General features: G+C 44.8%; 1 protein-coding gene across 4 annotated transcripts in view; it reads left to right on the top strand.

Moving 5' to 3' along the window:
• Positions 1 to 23,934, top strand: part of SHC1 (SHC adaptor protein 1) — a 604,616-nt gene that overhangs the window by 328,441 nt on the left and 252,241 nt on the right. For all 4 annotated transcript variants that reach the window (XM_069650221.1, XM_069650218.1, XM_069650220.1 and 1 more), the window contains one exon: positions 5,366 to 5,429. In XM_069650221.1, coding sequence (XP_069506322.1) covers positions 5,366 to 5,429 — 64 coding nt within the window. The remainder of the gene's footprint in view (positions 1 to 5,365; positions 5,430 to 23,934) is intronic.

The raw sequence follows: 23,934 nt of genomic DNA on the forward strand, positions 1-23,934 counted from the left end.
GTCTTCAACTGTATAGTCAACTATCACAAGGTAAACTCACTTGCTGACCCCCTCAATCTGCATTCTGGTCCAAGCGCTCCAGCGAGACTGTGCTTATTCTTGTCGCCAATTCTCTTACCACTGCCCACCACTCACCTATGCTCCATTCTCATTCTTCTAGACTTTCAGCTGCCTTTGACACTTTGGATCATTCCTCCCTCATTTAAACTCCCCCCTGCCCCCCTCCTTGACTCAACTGGGTGTCCTACTATTTATCCGACTGTTCTTCTCCATCTTATGGGACTCCAGCTCTTCCTCCCCCAAACCCCTTCCCTTTGGTGTTCTTAAAGGATCATTCATGTGCCTGCTTCTTTCACCCATTATGCCTTCTCTTGGCAAACTAATTTTTCCTTTGGCTTTTACTGTCACCTGATAACTGTTAACTGATATTCTTCTCTTCTTAGTGCTTCTCGCCTGCAATCTCTGAACGCATAATTACTGCCTAGCGGCTATACTCCACTGGATTGCACTACACTACCTCATACTGCACTCTTCAAAGACTGAAGTCATCTTTCTCCCTGCCTCCAGTGCTAACCTCTGTCCCATCTCTTTCCCTCCTGAAAGCGTCATCACCTTTCCAATGGCTTGCAACATAAGGTTCTCTTTGACAGCAACCTGCAACTCTGCCAGTTAATCATGGCCACTGTAGTGCTCGACAGACTCCCATACATTAGAAAAATCTGGCCACTTCTCACATAGCGCTCTAATACAATGCTTCTCTTAATTGTTGTGCTCTTGTTACCCAGCCACCACACTCCCCCGCTTGTCTGTTGCGCTCCGCTGCAGTAGTCCTTGCTTCTCTGTAGGCCTTGCCCCCTTCATACCTATGTATGAGAAGCAGACTTATAAATGCACCGTTTCGTAGTTAGGCCTTTTGCGGGCACAGCCCACAGGCCACAAAAGACTGGCACTCGTCATTGAACACAACAACAGTTCTCTTATTTAAAGGCACTTTACACTGGAACTGCCTCTGCTGTCTTTATTGCCTACTTTGTAAGCGATTTCTGTTCGAAATAACACCCTGTTCCTTAATAAATAAATACGAATTCTCTGTAAAGCAAGAAAGAAATTAATATATACATACTTATAACATGCTGCATCTATGTAGTATAGATCAAAATTAGTGTTCGCGTATTCCTACAATCAATTACTCAATGTGGGGGTTGGAGAACTGGTGAAATTTACTTTAGGAATGGTAAAAGGTATGGAGAAACAACCCACCCTGGCCAGCTGTATAAATAAAACCACACGCTGAGCAACATGGAAAGTGAGGAAAACATCTCATTAATGACACCAAGTTCCAGAAAACCTTGAGCGTTATCTTAAGTCTTGCAGCATCCACAAAAGTATCAGGCTCCTGTTTTTGCTGTTCTACCAATATGTACTAGGAAAGAAAGCTAGGACACTACACATTTGTCCAGGGTCTCTTGAACAGCAGTGTATTGTTAGACTGTTGTGGAAATGCTCCAATCAATATGGCTGTAAGAGCATCACACCATGGTTACAACCAATCGTGCAAAGGAGGTCTGAACCGCAACTTGCCAACCAACAGAAGTGTGCTCTCGAGCACTGACATGGCATTCTGTAATGATCCTCAGCAGAACTCTGTTGAGAAACAATCTACCCGTCCGAATTCCTAAGCACTGCTGGGTCCCTCTTACGTAATAGGACACTAAATCCTCCATAGGTTTCAAATTACCTGGGGTGTGACAGGGTTAGAAACTTGACCTTGTCAGTCGGGTGGGGCAGAGACCCATCCCAGCCTGGGATATTTGGCCTGCCGGTGTGTCGGGCAGAGCTGATCCTATGCTGGAGGGGGGAGAAAGTAGTTGGGATTTGGGAGGGCTTCAGTCACTGAATTCCCCCCCAAATGTGTCTGGCGTACCTGTATCTTTAGTACCACTGTGTCGCACTATACCTTCCAGCCTTGTATATGGCCAGAATTCGTTCTTGTTTCTTGCAGGAGCGCCTGCTTCACAATGCCGTTCATCCACAGTGGGGAATGCCGGGAGCAGAAGCTGAAATTAGTCTCTTGTCCAGTCATTTCCAAACTACTATCAAGGGTGGCAGGAAGGTGACGATTACAGCCAAATCAAATGGCACCCAATGTCGAGCAGGATGCCCCACTTGGGCCGGGCACCTGGGTTTGGGAAGACCATTCCTTGTTCAGTTAAGGGTCATTGTTGTGGGAACTCTAACCAAATTGGAACCCTTACCCAAAGCACCTTCGGCCTCAACATTCATCTCTTCCTCATAGAACGGAATCCTATTAGCTGCAACCGTCAAAAATGTGTCACTGTTTTAGGTCATTACAGTCGGCATACTCCCTCTCAGGTTACCTGATGTCACAAGTTAAAGCAGTGCCCACAACAGGGAGAAATGTGACACTGCACCCACCTCAACTAACCAGTGAAATGTCACTGCCAAACAGGAGACAGGAAGAGATTTAACCATCTGCATGCCATGATGCAGCCACAAAGGGAAAACCCAGGAATTTGGGTATCATTAGGATATTTGAGTGCAGACCTAGCTTTGGGAGGCAGAGTCCCCTATGACTGTACAAGTCCTAGGGGTAAGTACATGGCAAGCTGGAAGCTAACAACGGTAGAGGTGGAGTGCGGGCAATAAATGAATAAGCAAACACAAATGCAGCATTTTCTCGTACTTGCTCTCAGGCTGCCACCAAAATCGAAAAGGGCTCTTTTTAGACCGCCCCTTATTTCTTTGGTGTAAACAGTTTTTTGGGGGGTGGAAGGGATTGCTTTTTGCTCCACAAGCAATTCTCTTCCCCCTCCACACCACACAAAAAATCCCTCCAGATACTCAACTCTGGTGCCAATTGGACAATGCCTAGCACAGTAGTCTGTAGTGGGTGATGACGACCTGGTGGTGCCCCTTACTTTATGTTGACCTATTAACTCTGTAATGGCCGTTACCGCCAGGCATTATTGCCTAAGTAGGCCCTTATAATTTGTGAGAAGAACCCAGGCTGATATGATATGATCGTTTATTTATATAGCGCCTATACACAGTGTTTCAGAGCGTTTCAAGGCAAGGGAGGGAACAAGGGAAAATACAATGACATTCTTACAGGCCAAGAACAGTAAGGATGTGAAATTAACTATCGTACTCGGCCTGACGACATTTCAGATAGTGCTGGAGGGGGTGGGTAGGAAACGGACGAGGTTGCTATCATATTAGGTCCAGGGACAATTCTGATAGAGTAAGTGCATAGAAGAAAGTAAGGGGAGGTGATAGGAAAAGGGAGAAGGGAAAGGAGGAGAGCACAGAGAGTAAGCAGTCAAAAAGAGTGGAGAGGCAAGAGTGGAGAGCAAATACAATTGCAGAAGTCAGTAGTAACACATAATGTTGCAAGCCAGGATGCAAGAGGAAGATGGGAACAGCATGATTCAGGGCCACCATGAGTACAAGATGCAAAGGAAGTCCAGCATGAGAGTTGAGAAAGAGTGACACACTGTGAATGAATGAAGTCCATAAAAGTCAAATCCAGCATTGGCCACAAGATGGTGAAACCAGAATTTATCAGGACAGACTCCTGCAGAAGTAGGCTGGAGCAGGTTGAGGGGGAGCAGGGTAGAAGACTCAAGCAAAACGGGCAACACCTGTGTGCGAGAAGGGGGGGCACAAGGGAACATCACAGTGGGATCAGAGGGGGTGGGGATGGCCTGTGGGGACAGAGGGGGTAACACATGTTGGTGCATGCATACCTGCTGTCTGAGCAGGGAATCGGGCCCTGGGTCCTCCTGGTCCGAACAGGTCCAAACAGGAATTGCCCTTTTCTTCGTCTGCCCTTCACTGCAGACACCCGGGCGAGAGACTCCCTTGATCTAATAGTTAAGAGCAGGAAGGAAGAGGCAGGGCTAAGAAGGTGCTTAGACCAGGTGACCTAGATCGACTTGCACCTGCTCCCCATCTGCAAAGGAAAAGAGGCTGGAGGGCTCCTTAAGTATGGAAACAGAGCGGCAAGCAGGAGGGCACCAGGTGGGCGGGGCTTGCTAAGTGGTGAAAGAGCGGCAAGCAGGAAGGCACCAGGTGGGCGGGGCTTGCTAAGTGGTGAAAAAGAGCGGCAGGCAGGAAGGCACTAGGTGGGCAGGGCTTAGGCCAGGTGACCTAGATCCACTTGCACCTGCTCCCCATCTGCAAAGGAAAAGAGGCTGGAGTGCTCCTTAAGTAGGGAAACAGAGCGGCAAGCAGGAAGGCACCAGGTGGGCGGGGCTTGCTAAGTGGTGAAAAAAGCTGGGATCTGAATGCCAGTTTTATTCATGGATGGAATTTACATCAATTTTCATGCAAGCTAAGACATTACCTTTCTGTACATAATTTTAAGGTGCATCCATGCTGAGTTCTCAGGAGGCGCTGAGAGGCCACATCCAAGTGTAACATAACATAACCTAATATTCAGCATGAATTTTACAATGGCGGTGAAACGCTTGCTTAGTTTAGACTATTGATTTTAAGTGCTAAAATAACTCCTTCAGACCACTTTTGAGTACCCTGATGCACAGTTGCTTTCAGAAATTCCAGAAATAAGGGCTGGAGTTAGATAACCTCAATAATCAGAGTGAGCATCAGTGCACCCATGGGTCTGATCTTTATCCCGAGGGGTGTACGTCTTTGAGAGGCCTTGAACACTGGGCTGGGACACCCGTGTAACCCTGAGAGCACATCCAAATGAGAGTGGGACAATGTTTGCTTGTTCCCAGCTGAGTGTCTTTGTCTTGCTCTCCCGACAGCCCTCGTGTCTTGCTAGTCACCTTTTGGAGTTTCATCGGTGTGAAGATTGAGCCTCTCCGAAAGTAGTCCATTGCTCCTCTGGGAGTCCTATACCACTACATATCAAACCCTCTCTATCAACAAAAAGGTCTGTAGGGTGTACCCTTAATGGGTACAAATGAGACTGATCAGTATTGCTAGAAAGCATGAACTTGATCCAAAGCTCTGCAAGGTTTTAGAGGAGGCTTCATCTTCTGGTGGTGGGGTAGGTACAAGTAGGGCTATGAAATGATGGAAGAATGACTCTAGTCTGTCTAGACAAAAGCAGATTACGTAAATAATGTGGGCCTTTCCGTGGGCAGGGCAGAGCGGCCTACCTTGGAGGGCACTGTTGCATATGAAAGGCAAAAAAGGATGAGAATCTGGACTGAATATTCTGATTTAAAGGGCTACATGCAAGCATCTCATCGGGACTGTACATTTTAATTTAAAATGTCTTTGTGTGCAAGCCTCTTGTGCCTCTACTGTATATTTTGATGTAAAGGGCTGTACATTCAAGCCTCTCATGTCTCTGCTTGTGTCTCTAATCCAGGGAAGCCATCAGCCTGGTGTGTGAGGCAGTGCCTGGTGCCAAGGGAGCATTGCGCAGGAGAAAGGTAAGTCCAGAGACTGGCGAATCATTCCACAGGACATATCTCCATCAAATCTTTATTATCAGGGATGCCGAAGTGCTGGGAAGGAGGGTGGTCATGGGAGGAAGACTCAAGTCACCATTTCATGGGAGCTAATAATTATGCACACGTCTTCTGGAAAACGGGTTTACGGCAATCCTGCCCCCAACTTTACTAATTTATTAGGGTTTGAATTGGGGTAAACCAGAGAAATTGCTACTCTGAATGGTGATATTGGACGAATATGTCCCCATTCTGAATTATGCCCATAGGCAGACATGCACATGATGGAACATTTTTACAGTTAATCTTTTTCCATGAGTTTTGTGGGCATCATTTTGCAGAAAGGGTAGAAATGGATAACCGGGGCAACGTTCATCCAAGTCACTTGTTTGGAAAATGATATGCCATCCTTACTCTTGTCCCCACCCACTTGATCCCTGCCCTTTTAACCCCACAGAGTTCTGAAGTTTGAGAGTCGGCATGTAGTGTTTTACAAAAACCACAAGTAAAAATAAACATCACAGACCCCTGCATGTATTCATGTGGGAATTATGTTACACTTTCTGAAATAATTATACATGTCATTTAATTCAAAATCTGCAATGTTCTTAGTACATGAGATAAAATGGCTACTGCTCTGCAGGAGTACAGTGGTGAGTAATGGATGAAACTCCTACTCGGGTCCACACTACTACTAAAGCCGCAGTGATCCTAATCATAAAGGTTAAAGTGGTGAAAGAGTTATACCTGTCGGATGTGCCCATTTAGGGTAGCATGGGAGGACAGCAGGCTTTTCTCTTCAAGAAGTATTTGAGCTAGCACAGAAGCAGTCCAAATAACAAAGCTCTATAAAATTAGGCTACTTTAATTTAACTAAAAACACAAATCCTCTAATCAAGAACAATATGACCCACACCTGTAAGGGAAGACAAAGAATATACAGACTTTGTAATGAGAGGGCACTCTGGGTCTGGAGACAGGGATGTACAAACCATAATGTCAGTAATAATGTCAAATCCACTGAAGATGTCTTTTTTTTTTTTTTTAAAGGTAGAGAGTGGGGTCTTACTAGTCACAAGGGCCCTTCAAGGCAGTCCAAAGGGAAAATCACTTCAAATACCTTTTAATTTAAAGGTATTTGAAGTGATTTACTTGTTGATGGGGCTTGACGAGCCAGGCTTCTAAGCTTCAATGTTTCAAGCCAGTTGTTCTAAGGGAATTTCAGGCACTCAGTTGAGTTGGCTCGAGATGGTTTAGCCATGCGGTGCGGTCCTGTCGTGGTGTTAGTCTTGTGTTAGGTGAAGAACAGGCAAATGATGGTCAATTTGGTGTCTAGAATCTGTTGATTGTGCTCAAAGCGGTCCAACAATGCGATGCGGTTCTTTAGTGACAAAGAGGACAAACTGCTGAAGTGCAGGCATTTGATGGCTCGACAGCAGACTGAAAGAGGGAAGTGTCACAGGCAGCCGGCACCAGGTGCTTGCAGTGACTTGAAAAGCACCTTGAAATGGTCGAGCTGATGAAAACTGAAAAACGGGGTCCAGAGCAGTTCCTTGACTTCTGGTAGCTGAGGGGGGGGGGGGGTCAGTGGCACATGCAGAGACACTCATGGGCAAGGTAAGTCTTTAGTCTTTGATCTGCTCTTCCCGCACACAGTACTTCCAACGGCTGCCACTTCCATTGAGCAGGTTCATGGATACCAGTGCTCTCAGCTTGCAGTAGGCCTTCTTCCAGCCAGCAGGTTTCCCTAAATTTTCCTCTGGATAGCTGAGGAAAAAAACTTGGTTTTTGTCTGGAAGTCTTTGGCCCCACTCCTATGAAAGAGGACTTTTAAAGCAAACTGTACCCCTCCAAAAATTCCAGGTGTTCTCCTTCAGTAGTGTAAAGATAATTCAACAGATGGCTGGATTCACCCCATAAAATAGGACATCTTCTGCAGTTCATCGGTTCCTTACTAGCCTTTGTAATGTGTTGAATCCTGGATGCTGTTTGAGTCATCTGCCTGGTGATGTCATATCCAGAGTGATTTGTCTGCAGGAAGTTGGGAGCCCTAGGAAATACCAAGATGGTGGAAACCCTCTTTTGCTGAGAAGTTCTCTTCTGTGGCACTCTACTTTGGCCCTTCTCCTGTCTTCCTACATCAATAGTCTCTGTTCATTACCAACCTGGTGTGAACTCTCCATGCTCTTGGCAGGGATTTTCTTTGAAGCGCTGGCTCCCAACTAAGCCCATGCGAGATGTCCTTTCTTCTAGAGGAGATGACAAGCCTTTCCAGAGCAATCAATAGGGGGTTTCATGAGCTCGGCCCACATGGTGGTTTTGGGTGATATCTCAGATGCTGATACACACAAGGCCTTGCCAGTGAGTCACTATCAACCAAGCTGACATTAATAGGACACCAAAATTAGACATGCTTATATTTAGAGTTGCCTCTGCCACCAGGCCCTGAGAGTACACAAATACATAATTTAATTGAGGATCAGGATTGCCCATGGTTAAAGGCAGCTCCTCACTGCTGGACCTTTGGTGGCATCAGCTGTTGGCAGTATTGCAATGCCATTTTGTAACTGTCATGCTGGCAAACTACAAAGCAGCTGCTGGAAGGAGTCAGTAGACGGGCTTAGCAGAGTTACTTGTCTGCACTGTGTTTTTCAGCATGGAGCATTATGAAAGAGGTCCTGATTAGCAGACGTCACTTTCAGAGACTGATTTACCTGAAAAATGTTATGGTTATGTTGCCCTCACAGATGACATTCGACAACAGTACATTATTGCAAAATTCTGTAGTAGGTTGAAATTATACCGTTTTAAAGAAACAGGCCTCTTCCATTGAAAAACATTTTCCTTAGAGAAAATCCCTGCAGTCTGCATACGTTTTTAAAGGTTATGGATTTAACATTTATTTTATTTATGCATAGGATACGAAATCGGCAGAAGCAAAGAAATTCCAACATTCTGAACTGAGCAACAGTGCAATCTACAGTCCTCGAAATATCCTTTCAAATTGTGGAAAAAATGTTTTAGTCCAAGAACCGTGGATGGATTTTTATTAATTGTTCTTTTTACCTTTCCAAGTCTGTTCTCCTCCCTAGTCACCCTAATAACACTCTTAACTTCCATGCACGACTTCCGTAAATTATTTAATCACGTACGGATTTGCAGAAGCAAAGGGAGCACTCTATTCATCAAATATTTGTGGCGTGACTAGCTCAACAAGTCCCTTTTTCTCCTTTGCATCCAAGTACGTTTATAATGGCAAAAGCAAAACTACAAGAACCGCAATGCAGCAAACAAAGACAGTGCTGAAGATGCTTCATACTGGCATACTTATTAGTTTGCACATGTTCAGAGCTGACAGACTTGGTCATGTGCTTACTGCCGTGCAAAGACATTTTGAACTGGGATAGATGCAATCAGTTACATGTAAGGCCCATTTGCTTCTGGAAAGTCGGCAAGGTTGGGAGAGAGTAGATCACAACCCAGGCTGACATTTCTTTGTCAAGCCATTTCGGGTTGGTCATAATCATAGCAAGGCTAGCCTCTACTAAAGCCCTTGAGTAGTGTACCTTAAATAACATACACACAGTTATTTATTTAGAATAAAAACAGGCCTCTTTATTAACACTTAATTGCAGGAGTGGGCGCTGCATACAGTGATTACCTATAGCAATTCAGGACGAACATACTCGTCCTTAGCACTAAAGGGGTTAAGAATCAATTTACGGGCGATCCCAGCAATGCACACCTCTAGTGAACCGGGCCCTAAGCATAACCCACGGGTGGCCCTCTGCCATTGACAAGTCATATCCGGTTCGGTTCTTCGGGTTAAAAACCTATGTGAGGGGTCAGAAATGCAAGACGGACACAAAGTTTGCCATTTATAAAAAAAAAGGTGTGAAATAAACTCCTCTTTCCCTATCCTAACGAGATTGTTCCGACCTAGCAAACTAAAAACGAAAGGAAGATGACCTAGTGTCCAAAGGTATCTGACCCTCACACTAATACATATAACCAAAGTGTACAAGGTACATTTGTCTATCTTCTGATCAGCAAAGGTTCGAACTCCTAGTTCTTAGAAAGTACTCGTTGTGACCAGGTTTGGGCTCCCTTCTCCTGGATCAATTCAGGAACACCCTTGGAAAAGTTCTGATTCAACAAAGTTCTGTTCAGATCAACACAAAATGTCTCTTCCATCCAATGCAATATTCCACTTGGTAAAGTAAATGTCTCTTCCACAAAACACTTGTTCAAAAACCAAACCAATTTTTCCTCCACACAGTATCCTTCCTTGTAAGGCAAACGTCTCTTTCACAACTTTTATTCCAATGGACTACTTTTGCCAGGATAGCACAGCAACTCTATTTTATAATGCAACCTTTTGTCAAGATGGTAAAATTATCAAAGTCTTTCCACAATATTGTGATGATGGAAATGCATCGGAGGGACTGGGCCTCTGTATCCTTGTCCTTTATGCCTTTATCATGTATGTTCTGTGTTATTTTCTGCCCAGGAGTCCATGTGGAACTCCTGGAAGTTCAGCTCTTCCTCTTTTTGGTTTGGTGAACAGACCTTTGGGTTACCCTTATGGCACCCATGGGTGGAGGTACAACCCTGTAACCTTAGTGTATGTTTTTGGGTACCTGTGTGTGGCCCACAGAGCAGGGTATGGGCAGGTGGTAGCTCCATGCTGAATTTGACAGGTGCTCTATGTATCCTCCACTGACTGTATGTTGTGGGTACACCCTTTGGGTGGGACATGGGTGAATGAAGTGTGTGACCAATATGCACTTCTTGTTATGGTTGTCTGGTTTGTGACACAAAGACTGAGACAGCCCTGCCGGAAACTTGTATGCATGCAGTGTGGAGAGCTGAATGACTGGGTACTTGTCCCAGTACACATTCCTTGCTGTGAGTGTGTGGAGGGAGGAGAATGGCCTGAATGCACTGTTAGCCTGATTGGCTACCTGCCTGCATGAATGCCCTTGATTGGTTGCCTGAGTGTGACCCAGCAGAGCGAATGAGAGACCAAACAGTATATCTGGGGACCTCTCACTGATGGAAATCGTTCAGAAGCTGAAGTTGATACTTGATGCTTAACCTTGAAGCCGACTGGAAGAACTGCTGCTGCTGTCCTTCACTAATCTGAACGCTGTGTGAATGTCAAGAAACTGATCCAAGAGAGGACCTGGCTAGGAGACCTCTTCCCGAGCTATGAGGGACCATCGTGCACCAGCTGATCTTTGCCAGAGCTCCCTGGATGTCAGACCCTCAAAGGGCTGCCAACAAGCGAAGGGGACCGCCGCAAAGTCACAAAGCAAAGCGCCCGGACATAGAAGTCCATCACCGTCACCGACCGGAGCCGCAGTGCTCCCTTGCTTAAGACGTTTGATCCAAGGACTCCCTTGCTTATCAATGTTGATCGCTTTCGTCCTGCCGGAAAAATTCAAGGCCGCCGCCGACGACCGAGGAGAACCTGCGGTGGGTTTCCCGCCACCCACAGACCACAGAGATGATGACGACCCGACGCCCTTGCTGGGCCAAAGTTCTTCATCGACTCTTTGCGGCAACGAACACTTGTTGAGGTGGACTGCACACCTCAGCTTACAGGACGTTTTTGACCAATCGTCAACGAGCACTGCAAGAACTGAAGCTGCAGCGGCAACAACAGTGTTCACCCTTTTTCTACACTGACTCTCGACGACCTGTGGCTCCTACCTTTTAAAGGGAGTGCACTCAGGAAGGGCTCATCGACGACTCACCGAAGAACTCTACGAAACCAGGTACTTGGGGTCGTAGAACCTTTAGAAGGAATTGACTCTATTGAGAACAATTGGACTTGGCTTGTCAAATACGCTTTTACAGGTTGCCCAGGTGGGGGGGGGGGGAAGAATCCTCACACAGAACTGTCTCTAGGTAGACGGGGGACTGTTCTGCCATTGCTTGATTTAACTTGCTTTCCTTCTGTGTCTATCGTTGATTCATTTTATAATCTGATTCGTATGCCAAATGAACTCTTAGCAGTTGATGCATTTCATAGGAATCGATAGTTATGAGTGGTACCACCTAGACCTGTATATATTTGCCATTATAGTATTACCAGAGTACAAAGTGTGTTATTGGGTATATAACTTGAACCTTATTTATATAAAAACAGGATTTCGGGGTACCCGGTAAATGTGCGATAGGGCGTGTACAATTACTAATGGAGCATGTATAGAATTGGACTGCTGCAAACCTATAGGCTACCCCAACCTAATCAAAACAAAAAACAGGTCGACTTTGCATGGAAAATGCACTGTCCCATAGAATACAATCAAAGAATGAACCAATATTAGGAATCGCACAAATGAAGGTCACATGTTTAATCACAAATAATGTGTCTTAGCCTAAAGCTGCCTAAACTGCCTATGCCGACACGTGTTTCGACCTCTTCAGGCCTTCAAGACACGGCTAATTTGCTAAAACAACTGAATTAGAATCAGGTAAAACATAAGTAATTGTACTAATGACAATCGACGAGTCACACAATAAAGCAAAAGGCAAATCAAACATACGCGAGGTAGAGGGTGGGATCATACATATTCAATGCATGAGCAACATATTGCATCCATTGTAGAACAATTATATTCAAACATACAACACAACAATGGTTGGCACATGATAAAAACAACCAATGAAAACAAAACAGAATGGAGACAGACAAACACAGAAGAAAGCAAATTAAACTTCTGGCAAACACATGTGTAATCATTCAGATTGAACTTGAAAATTATATGTGCGTCATGTAAGAGTGGTGATACCATGCACTGAAATACCCCATCATGCGATCAGAATTCCATATTACCTGAGCCAAGTGAACCTGGATAGATGTCATAACAAATTAGTGAAATCAGCTTAGATGTTGTGCTTAAAACCACCTTAAAATATGATGCTTACTTAAAATCACCCATAAGTAGACATTGAAGATATCCTAAACACACATCCCGTTCCTAGCCAGGGTAGATGATGGTCTAAATTAATGATAATGCCGTTAGTTACCCAAAATGAAGCATTCATATTTTAAGCCTTCTGGATCTTATACGGTAATGTTAGAATTTTGATATTAAGACAGATGTCATGATATCTCATAACGAATTCCTAACTAGAACATGCTTGAAGCGAAAAGATAAGTGTCCACCTAAGTACATGCAAGAGCGAGAAGGTTATAGTCACCTAGTTTCGATACTGGACAAAGTCGATACAAGCTGATAAGACCATAGAGAAAACAGTATGGATGAACGGGATGGACCCACACACCGCTACGGCCCTGTAAAAGCGAACATGATGGGTATACAATCTTGGAAGATATGCTACAAATGATATTGGGAACTGCCACCGGGACTGTCGCCACTTTTTACATAAAAAGACGTTATAGGTCGAGTATTGTGCCAGAGTGAGCGTCCATCTTCTGATACACCAAAATAACGGTAAGTATCCCAAACTGGGGTCGTGAGGCAAAACCTAACAGCAGATAGACTGGAAGACAACCAGTCTAGTGAGATTGAAATACAGACTGATAGAAAAACAATACTATATGCATTAGAAAAATAGGAATAGAGTACTGTATTTAAATCTAATTCAATCCCACTGATGGGGTGCCGTCAAAAACCTTTAAATAGTATCTGTAGATTAGTAGCTTGCGCTGCTCGAACATCTCCCTTATGGGTTTGGAAAGGTCTGGTGGACAGTCAAAGAGGATTCAATGTCCTGACGGTATAGTGGATTGGTTGGTAAACCTGTAATGATGACGAGGCGACAAAGTTGCTTTCTCGTGGTGTCTAGATATTTAAAAAATGCCAATCCTCATTGCATTGGATATTATAGACCATGTGAAATAGATAAGAGACAATAGTGGATCGCGTACCAGTCAATGACATGGGTTTAAGTTGTACTCAATTGCGCCGCACCATTGGGTAAAGAGTGCGCGTAGTCCGTTGCGTTTCTGCTTCTGATGTCTAGTGGACAGACTAAATGGGATTCAATTCCCTGAAAAATACTCGGATGGTTAAAAACCTGTATCAAAGAGAAGGCGACAAAGTTGCTTCTCCGAGGCATCTATGTGTATAACATAAGAGTGAGCAATCCTCATTGGAGAGAGTAACAGGAAAATCTGGAGAGGAAAAATAGGGAACTGTGTTGAATTGCTACCAATGCTTGTCAGAGATTACGTTGTGCTACGTTACGCCACTCCGTTGGGTGAACTGATAGCATATGCCCTCGCTTTTCCACTTCTGAGAGAACCTGCGTGTTAGATTTGGTCCTAATATATGCAACAACTCCTCGGTCACGTGTTCAGTAAATGTAATGTGACACGGGGCTCCGGACATAAGCAGTCGCGAGTTTACTACATTACTGCATAGACAATCCAGTGAAGAAACTGTTGCATTAACTCTAGATGGCTACAGTAATGACCCAATATTTCGGAGAAAGTGATATTTTCTTAGTGTTGTAAAAATTATAGGGTCATGTGACCACGGTCGGTCATGTAACTCCTGAGGCAATGTGTCAAACTAAAGGTAGTTCCTAACAGAGACTATATAATCTTATGAAATCTAAACATGCTAAAAAACAAAAAATGTAACAAGTTGGTATGCAATGGCAATACTGATAAAGAATAGGTATTTTAAGGAGTTGTCCTGGCGAAAGTTGCATCTTCGAAAATTGGTTTGAGTTGAGCATTTTTCGTCTCGCATGCGCTTCATCTTCACAGAGAATTTATTTTCTCGAAAGCTGCGTTTAAAATCTTAACTCCTGCAATTGTCCATCTGTTTTCCCCAGAAATGAGGCGGGCCCACCAAACTTCTTATTCACGTAGGCCGATGGTGGAAACCGAAGGTAATAGATAGACACTTCTCACTCCTCGCGTTGCTGGGCATGACAGCATCAGGTGTCTAAGAGATTCCAATTGATGAGTCTCTGAGCAGAGTACATTCATTTGAGTTAGACTGACCACTTCTTTCCAGAATTTCCCAAGTTGGGAGAAGATTGAGCCGCGCTCTCATAAATGTTCTGCTCAGCTTTTTGTTGGGAAATTTCTTAATGTACTCCAGCAGAACTTTCCATTTTCTTATTGTAGGTGGCAGGTGGCCCAAAGATTTGATGTTTTTGCTGCTTTGTCCTGAGTCGTCAGCCAATTCTGGTCTTCCAGCTTCTGTTTTACTCATCGGGTTAGATATCAAGGCTTCCTCTGAGCACGTTATCATCTCAAGGAGAGATTATTTCCTTTTCACCCAGGTATGCAGGTATGCAGCAGCAGGTACCTTTTGAGATTTCTTCCGTGATCAGTCTGTAGACTTGCGTGCTGTCCGGCATTAGTCTTTCTAAAAAGCTGCATGCTGATGTGATCTACCGTTGCTGATAATGAGAGCAGCCCTAGCGCATGCCGGATTGCTTCGATAGGAGTAGATTTTGGTAGATTTAGGACGGATCGCCAGAGGAAACCTGCTAGTTTATACCATATTGTCTGAGGGATGACTGGGCTTGCATCCATACCATAAATGATCGCTGGAATCACTTTAGATTTATAGTATTGGATGGCAGGCAGCAATGAAAATCTACCACATTTTTTATCAATTAGTCAGATTTGTGCTGTCAAGTTGCGTACTTTGTTCCAGAGGGCTTGCTGCGTTTGTATGTCGACTTTCGAGCAATCTATCGGAACACCAAGATATTTGAAGTGGGATACTTGCTCGATTTTAGTTCCATCCACAAACAAGGAGGGCTTCGAGATTTTCTTTGATGCTTTCTCCAAGATCAGGATTTTGGTCTTGTCTTTGTTTATTTCGAAATTATTCTGTTTGATGTAGTGGACCAGGTTATTTAGCTGTCTCTGAAGACCAACTGGGGTTTGGTCCAAAAGAATGAGGTCATCGGCATAGAGTAGACGTGAGACTTCGGTGTTACCAAGTTTAGGAGGGAAAGCTCTTACCCTTGATGTTGTCTATTGGTAGTCGCCCAGGAATGCAATGAACAGTGCTGGGGCCTAAGGACAGCCCTGCTTCACTCCTCAATTCGAGGGAATTTCTGCTGATAGAGTACCTTGGCGACTCAGCCGAACTCTCATACTTGTCCCTGAGTGAAGGGCGATGAGAGGGCCCATTATTGATGCTCGACAGTTCCACGTTCGAACTTTCTTCCATAGTTTCACTCGGTCTACCCGGTCAAAAGCCTGGGTGAGGTCAACGAAAGCCAGGTATACTCTTGGGGCACCTATCATGATCTGACTCTTAATGATGTTCAGTACCATTATGTTGACCAAAGTGCTCACGTTTTTTTTTAAGAATCCCGTTTGGAAGGGGTCTGTACACGGCACAAACCTTGCCCAGGCTTGGAATCTTTCGAGGAGCAGGGTTGCGCAGATCTTACCAATAATGTCCAGCAGGGCTATCGGGCGATAGTTGGTCGGGTCGTCTGTGACACCTTTCTTGAAGATTGGTACAATCACTGCCGTGGTCCAAGACGAAGGGATTGAATTTCCATCAGTACAGCGTGAAAAGATCTGACTCGCTAGCGAAGCCCATTCCTCCGGATGGCGTTTTAAGTCTATATTGGTTAGCCCGGTGCTCTAGACGATTTTAACTTCTTGATTGTTTTACAGATATCGTCTGTGTCAGAGAGGTCTTCCCAGGAAGTGATATTGAGGTTATTCTCTGTTTGACTAGAGCCACTCAGAGTTTTGAAGAGTGCCGTAAAGTAAGTTACCCATCTTGTTTCAGTGACCGAATTTGTCAAGGCGTCAATCGTCTGATTTACTGATGGACGAATAAGGTTCCAGAATTCTTTGGTGTTCTTACTACTCAAGATCTTGAGCATGTTTTCCGAGTCATGCTGGTATAACGTCGCACTGAAGCCTCTAAGGCAGGCTTTGAAGTTTCTGGTCTCAGCAGCAAGGGACGATCTTGTTTCCCACGTGTTGTTTCGCTACGGCCTTTTGTAGCTGTCTTAAGGATCGCCTTTTGACCACAAGCATTTTATCATAAATGTTTCATCGGCGCAGTAATTTTTTGCCTTGCGTTGGTGTCCACTTTATATTTGAGTAGCAGAGGTTGGGAATTGACTTTGGGTATTGAAGCTTCCAAGCTGGTGGATATAGCTTGCTGATTATACTTTCTGGTGAGGTCGAGTATGTCATTCGACAAAAGTGCGGAGGATCGAGGACTGGCATGGTTGGACGTGATGAACTCTCGAAACTTCCACAACGCTGCCTCTATCTTGGACAATGGGCCTTTTATCCTGACTTGGGAATGAGATGCTTCATTGGCGACTTTGGATTACATTTTTGTGTCACACGGTATGGTACCCTTAATTACAAATTTCGTGGTCCAAAGAACTGAAGCCAGCGACCATAACCTGTTATCTGTTTCGTGGAGTGCTTGCTGTGCACAAAAACCTTCCTGGAACCTGAACGTCGAGTTGAACCAACAGCAAACTCAATGGTATATTCTGTGGTTGCTATTTCCTTATACTTGGTTCCAGGGCTTTTGGTAACCAAGCCCATATGCCTTTGGGAACGTTCACAGGCTTGTCTTTAGTTGATGAATCGGTCCCATGGGTAGCCAGTGCTAGTACACCTATCTTAGGGGGAGTTCATCGTGACGGGCTAAGAATTGCATTAGCGTTCAAATGGCGTTCGAATTCGCTCCCCAGTCTCAAGGAAGGGGCAATGTGACTGCGTCTAGGGCTGGAACGTCTTGTGAAGGATTCCGCATAATGCCGATGCAACACATCGCTGGTATTGCGGAATAACGAACTGGCTACTTGATTCGTTGACGAACGGGGGTGCCTGCCCGATCGCAATTCTTTGTACAAGTCTTTGGTTCTTGACGTGTATAGTCTTTCGACGCAGTAAGGGACTCTCGGTCTGGATGATCGATTTGGCTTTGCTTTGGTGGCTCAATTTCAGTGAGGCAAAACCCCTTTTTTTCCAGATCTTTGTACACTTCGGACGAGAGAGGCTGGAGTGCCCTTGCTTTGATATGGAGGTAGGCCTTGGCTTTACGCTCTCTGTGATAGGGTTCTATCAAGGTAAAGTCATCAGTTTTCAGTGCCCTTAGTTTGTTTATAGTCGATAGAATGTACAGCACAGTTCGTCTATTCAACACAAAGTCCTCCTTTGCAGCCAAGATTTGTTCCAGTTTAAAGGTTCTCGTGGGCGCAGATGGTCTGTGGTCGCTTTTTGAGCCTCAATGAAAGGAGGTCTTATCTAAATTCTTGTTGTGCTTCCGAAAAGCCTTGTGGCTGCCGCACTCCACTTGATCCAGTGCCACCTGCCTCTGGTCTTTTCTGAGTCTCGTCGCGTCCGATGTTCGTAACCAGATGTCAGTGCTAGAGGTTTTCCTTTTCCCAGTAGGGGGAGTGCGGTTATGGTCCCGATCTGATCTTTTTTCGAGGGTTCATTTTTATGTGGGACACTGCTGCGGGCCGGTCAAGATCAGATCTAGCTCTCATCTCCGATAAGGGGGGTGAGAGTGATATAGACTCTTGATCCTGGTCCAGATGTGTTAAGTCTAGAAGTACTTTTTCATCCATGAAATCCTCGGCCGTGATTTCACCAGGTCCACCACTACGCCTTCTACATTGAATTCTTTCACCGTAGCTTGAGTTGGAGCGCAGGCCTCGTCAACAGCTAATCTCGTGCCCCTTTTGGAGTGTTTGTCTTCTTCCAACTCCTGCAGATCCACTGTTGCTAAGGATAGCAGTATGTGTCTTTTTTCATGATCAACTTTTTTAGCTTTTGTTTTCGTATTTTTGAAAATCGAGTAGCCTAAAGTCGACTCCACTGAAGCTTTTGGGCCTATCTCGGGGTCTGTCGGTCAGCTGTCTTCACGGCTCTGGGTCTTAGCTGATGTGAGCTTGTCTTGCTTCTCTGCAGTCGGGTGCCTGCTCTGGGGTTTCTGAGCTTTCGTCATGCTCACTGTTACGGTCTCTTTAGCTTGTTGGGTTCCTGAGATCAGGTTGCATTGCATTCCTCTATTTACTGAGGACTGGTTGCCATGGTGTGGTCTGGACTCCGTTGGTGTCGTTAAGGGCCCTCCTTCACTCTTTGACTTGTTTTGTTCGTTACAGAGGATTCAAGACTTCAAGATCTGTTCTTGTTGCAAGTGCTGGAGTTTATTTTCTAATTGCACCTGCTCTTTGCTCCATGGCCGTGATGTAGCCTTCTAAGAAAATAAGTTTCGAGTTCATCATCGCTATGATGGTGGTTTGGTCTTTCAGGGAATCATTGACTGCCTCGTACAACTTGCTGAAGGGGTCCGGGTCGATAGTCACTGTTGACATGATAGTCATGAGGTCCGGCTTCTTTGAGGGGGTGTCTCTGGGAGCTGGACCAGAAAAGTCACTCAGTCTGTGCTTGTTGATAGGACTAAGTGTCACTGAGCTACGACGGTGGCTAGGGCTGAGGATTGAATTTAACAAGTCGCTGGGTTTTTGTCTGGCCCCAGTCAGCGATAATTCTGGAGGGACTTTTCTTCTTGATGCCCCCGGCATGGGAAGGTACCCTGCAAATGATCGTGTTTCTTCTACTGGTAGGTCAGAGCCCAAGGCAGGGACTTTGGGCTGAATCGGCAGTGACGGACGAGATAAGGCATTGAGTGCGTTTCTTGATGATGGCACAGTGTTTTCTGGTCCAGTGCTTGAGGTTGATTTAATCTTTCTCTAATCGGAGACTCGCCACTTGCGAATCCACCGAATGTCCGCAAGGGATTGACAGTACGTCCTCCACTGGAGATCCTTTGGAACAACCATCTTCCACATATATAGTCTCTTCACCTTCGAGCCCTGCCATGAGGATTTTAGAGGATTCGATCGAGGCGCTTGCCAGAGAAGGTTTGGCAGCAGATCCTTCGTTGGAGGCCCTGCCAGAGGAACCATCTTGTATATGCATTACCTCTTGGTCTTCAAACCCTTCCATGGAAGTTTTAGAAAGTTCATTTGGCCGACCGTGTAAATCCACACTTGTCGATGCAGGGCATAGTTGTAACGGTGGTGGAGCAGGGTTTTCATTCAGCTCAGACTGCTCTATTTTCCGAGTTTTGCTCGATGGTAGTGCTTGAACAGCTTCTAAAATTTCTGCATTGGACAACTCAGTCGATAGGTCAAGTTTTATCTTGCACTGCTTTTTGAAAAAGTCCTTGAGTGCATTAGACAACATTGGGATTGGGAGGGCCTTCGTTTTGGCTGCGGCCCTCTTCTTAGGCCCAGGATTTAACCAGGGAGCGACTTTTTTGGGCCGCCTCGGTTTCTGTGCGTGCGAGGATGCTTGATGAGACGTTTTCTCCTTTGCTTTTTTCAGAGCAATAGCTTTTGCATACTGTTTTCTAGTATGGATGGGTTTCACCATCTGTAGTCGGGGTCCATTACCCGATACCTGCAAGGACTGACTTTTTATTTTAGGCGATGGAGATGGGAAACCTCCGTCAGATAGAATGCCATGCTGAGATATGTCCTGATGAGGAGCCTCATTAGAACCATCTGGAGTCCCATGGGAAGAGACCGGTGTTGTGGTAGGATCCAGAGTGGCAGGATTACGAGGCACTGGATGCATCGTAGCTTCAATCGTCACTCTTGGATCATGATGCAGAGCCTGAGGGTAAGGGGAACCGGTCACCAGCTCGCCTCCACTTGTTTCAATGGGAAAGTTTGAGCAGTCTGGTGACGGGATCAGCGCTAGGCTTCCTGTTGTCCTTTCCAATGAGCCTTTGCTGCACAGTGGCCGGTCTATATTATCTTTATTGTTATAGGGTTACCTTTTCCATGGTCAGAACTTTGTTTGCCTTCTGACTGTGCACGGTAGGTCTTGATACAGAGTGGGCGACCTCATAATGGGCGTGTTGTACGTGTCCGATGTGATCGATGTCACCTGTGTAAAATTCCCTTGCGAACCATTCTGCAGACTCACGTCAGCATCTGGGGCGGTCTCTGCTCTGCGAGGGTACTGTGGTTTTTGATGTTTTTATTGCTGGACAAAGAAAATGGGCGCAGTTCTTTTAAGTTTAGGACGGGAGTAGCCGCAATCAAAATGCAGTCGTCCAGCGCATCGGAGCTTACTGCCTTAACCTCTTTGCCAGTGATGGGACAGGAGACGTTGTCTGGCATCAGAGGGTCAGCCAGAAATGTTATCGGGCCAGGTGCCGAGGACCTGCTGGCAATTTTGAGGACTGCGGGAGGCATTGCAGACGGGCGCTTAGCTCCTCCCACCTGGGATGTGATGTTAGAGGGCGTCCGGTGGCTTCTTAACTAGCGGCCCTCTATCTCATCACTATGCTTGGGTGCGTTGATGGTGGGGTCCGAGGAAAACTCGGAGTGCGTACCAGGGTGCATGGTGATGCTGAGGGAAAGGCTTAACTAACCTTTTTGAATCGCAGCATCTTTTGTTGCAATAGTCGTTGTCTGGGTTCTGCCGGTTCAGTTGACAAAAAGGTATTTGGTGTTCATTTTTGATTCCAATGGCGCCGTCGTCCTCAAGCCCAGAGAACACAGCAGAACACCTTCACTCCACCTTCCGCTATTGGAAAGTTATGATAACACTGATAGCCTGAAAAGATGAAAAATAAAGATAAGAATACATTAGGGACCATATCTAAAAAAAACTTTAAAAAAACCCTGGTTTATTTCCGTGAGGTCTTCAAATGACACATAGTAAGTGCTCAAAGTGAGCAAAAGATATTGTCACACGGACACTCAGATCTGAAACATAAATACTGGCTGCCCAGCATTAATTGCCAGGATACAGTAACAAAGACAAAGCCTATAACATCATTGTGTCAGAGTATAGACACTCTAGGGTCTACAACATCAAATGAGATCAATCCATCATAGGAAAACATTAAGCTCATGTTCCTTGTTGAGTCCAAGTGTTGTACATCTCAGTTTGCAAATAGTTCTTGCTTCCAGTTGGCGTAGAAGTAGCTGCCGATCTCCCCCTCTGGGATGATTACATGCTTGCTGTAAGCCGAGAAACCGTATGTCCTTTTTGTTGTGCAATTGGCGCTTGGTCTGCCAGTGAGTCGCGAATGTTAACTTGGGGTCCTGGCTGCTTAGATGTGACATATGTTCCCAAATCCTTACGCGTAGTTCACGTATCGTACTGCCTATATACACACCTTTTGGCAAACACACTGAATAGCATACACAATGTATTTCGATTTACAATTCATAGTCATGTATGTGTATTGTTAGACCTTGATGGCAAGTTAACTGAGTTGTCGTTGCAAGGGCATATTGGCAGAAATTGCACGTCCCACACTTGTGGAAGCCACCTGGTGCATGCGAATGAGGTTCAAGAAAAGAGGGACTGAGTTTGGTTTTTAAAGTAGTATTTTTAGTAAAAATAATCTTTGGTCTGTTGGTGATATACTGACTGAGGTCACAGTCTAATTTCAAAAGATGCCAATGCTTGTTCAACAACCTGTAAAGGCAATCATTGTCTTGTACATATTTCGTTATGAAGTTAACCTCCGGAGTAGACTGTGTTGAGCATAAATGAGTCTGGTTAAGGATAGTCTCTCGTAAGGAGATTGGTTTTATGCAAAGCCTTCTCAATACTCTGCGATATGTACCCTCTTTGCTTGAACCTTTGCTCCATATCATGGCATTCCTGTTGAATTGCTGCCTGCATGCTACAGTTTCTTTTTCATTTTACGTGCCATCAATATAACTTGATTGCATGCAATAATGAGGTACGTTCACCACGGCCCACCACCCGCCGTGACATTTCACAAATCCAGTATTGTAATCTTGTTTCGCTCTTAGGGCCAGGACAACTCCTCAGAACTACCTATTCCTTATCAGTATTGCCATTGCATACCAAGTTGTTACATTTTCTGTTTTTTAGCATGTTTAGATTTCTTAAGATTATGTAGTCTCTGTTAGGAACTACTTTTAGTTTGACACATTGCCCCAGGAGTCACATGACCGACTGTGGTCACATGACCCTATAATTTTTACAACACTAAGCAAATATCACTTTCTCCGAAATATTGAGTCATTACTGTAGCTATTTGGAGTTAACCAGACTTTCTTCACTGGATTTTCTATGTAGTAAACTTGCGACTGCTTATGTCCGGAGCCGCGTGTCACATGATATTTACTGAACACGTGACCGAGGAGTTGTTGCATATATTAGCACCGAATCTAACACGCGGGTTCTCTCAGAAGCGGAAACACGAGGGCATACGCTATCAGTTCACCCAACGGTGTGGCGTAACGGAGCATGACTTGATCTCTGACAAGCATTGGTAAGCCGTTCAACATACTTCCCTATTTCTCCTCTCCAGATTTTCCTGGTACTCTTTCCAATGAGGATTGATCACTCTTATGTTATACACATAGACGCCTCGGAGAAGCAACTTTGTCGCCTTCTCTTTGATACAGGTATTTAACGATCGAGTACTTTGCAGGGAATTGAATCCCATTTAGTCTGTCCACTAGACCTCAGAAGCGGAAATGCGAGGGACTACGTGCACTGTTTATCCAATCGTGCAGCGTAATTGAGTACAACTTAAACCCATGTCATTGACTGGTAAGCGATCCACTATTGTCTCTAGTCATCTATCTCACATCGTCTATAATATCCAATGCAATGGGGAGTGCCATTTCTTTAATATCTAGACACCACGAGAAAGCAACTTTGTCGCCTCCTCATCATTACAGGTTTACCAGCCAAACCACTATACCGTCTGGACATTGAATCCTCCTAATCTACAGATACTATTTGAAGGTTTTTGACGGCACCCCATCAGTGGGATTGACTTAGATTTAAATACGGTACTCTATTCCTATTTTTCTATTGCATATAGTATTGTTTTTCTATCAGTCTGTATATCAATCTCACTAGACTGGTTGTCTTCATCTATCTGCTGTTAGGTTTTGCCTCACAACCCCTGTTTGGGATACTTAACGTTATTTTGGTGTATTAGAAGATGGACGCTCACTCTGACACAATAGTCGACCTATAACGTCTTTTGAGGTAAAAAGTGGCGACGGTCCCGGTGGCGGTTCACAATATCATTTGTAGCATATCTTCCAAGATTGTATACCTATCATGTTCGCTTGTACAGGGCAGTAGCCATGTGTGGGTCTATCCCGTTCGTCCATACTGTTTTCTCTATGGTTTTATCAGCTTGTATCAACTTTGTCCATCTCATGACACCTGTCTTAATATCAAAATTGTAACATCACTGTATTAGATCCAGAAGGCTTAAAATATGAATGCTTCATTTTGGGTAACTCTAAGGGCATTATCATCAATTTAGACCATTATCTACCCTGGCTAGGAATGGGGTGTGTGTTTCGGATATCTTCAATGTCTACTTATGAGTGATTTTAAGTAAGCATCATATTTTAAGGTGGTTTTAACCACAATATCTAAGCTGATTTCACTAATTTCAAAGGACATCTATCCAGGTTCACTTGGCTCATGTAATTTGGATTTCTGATTGCGTGATGG

The sequence above is a fragment of the Ambystoma mexicanum genome, chromosome 1p, assembly GCF_040938575.1.
Source record: "Ambystoma mexicanum isolate Mex_15411 chromosome 1p, UKY_AmexF1_1, whole genome shotgun sequence".
Lineage (NCBI taxonomy): Eukaryota > Metazoa > Chordata > Amphibia > Caudata > Ambystomatidae > Ambystoma > Ambystoma mexicanum.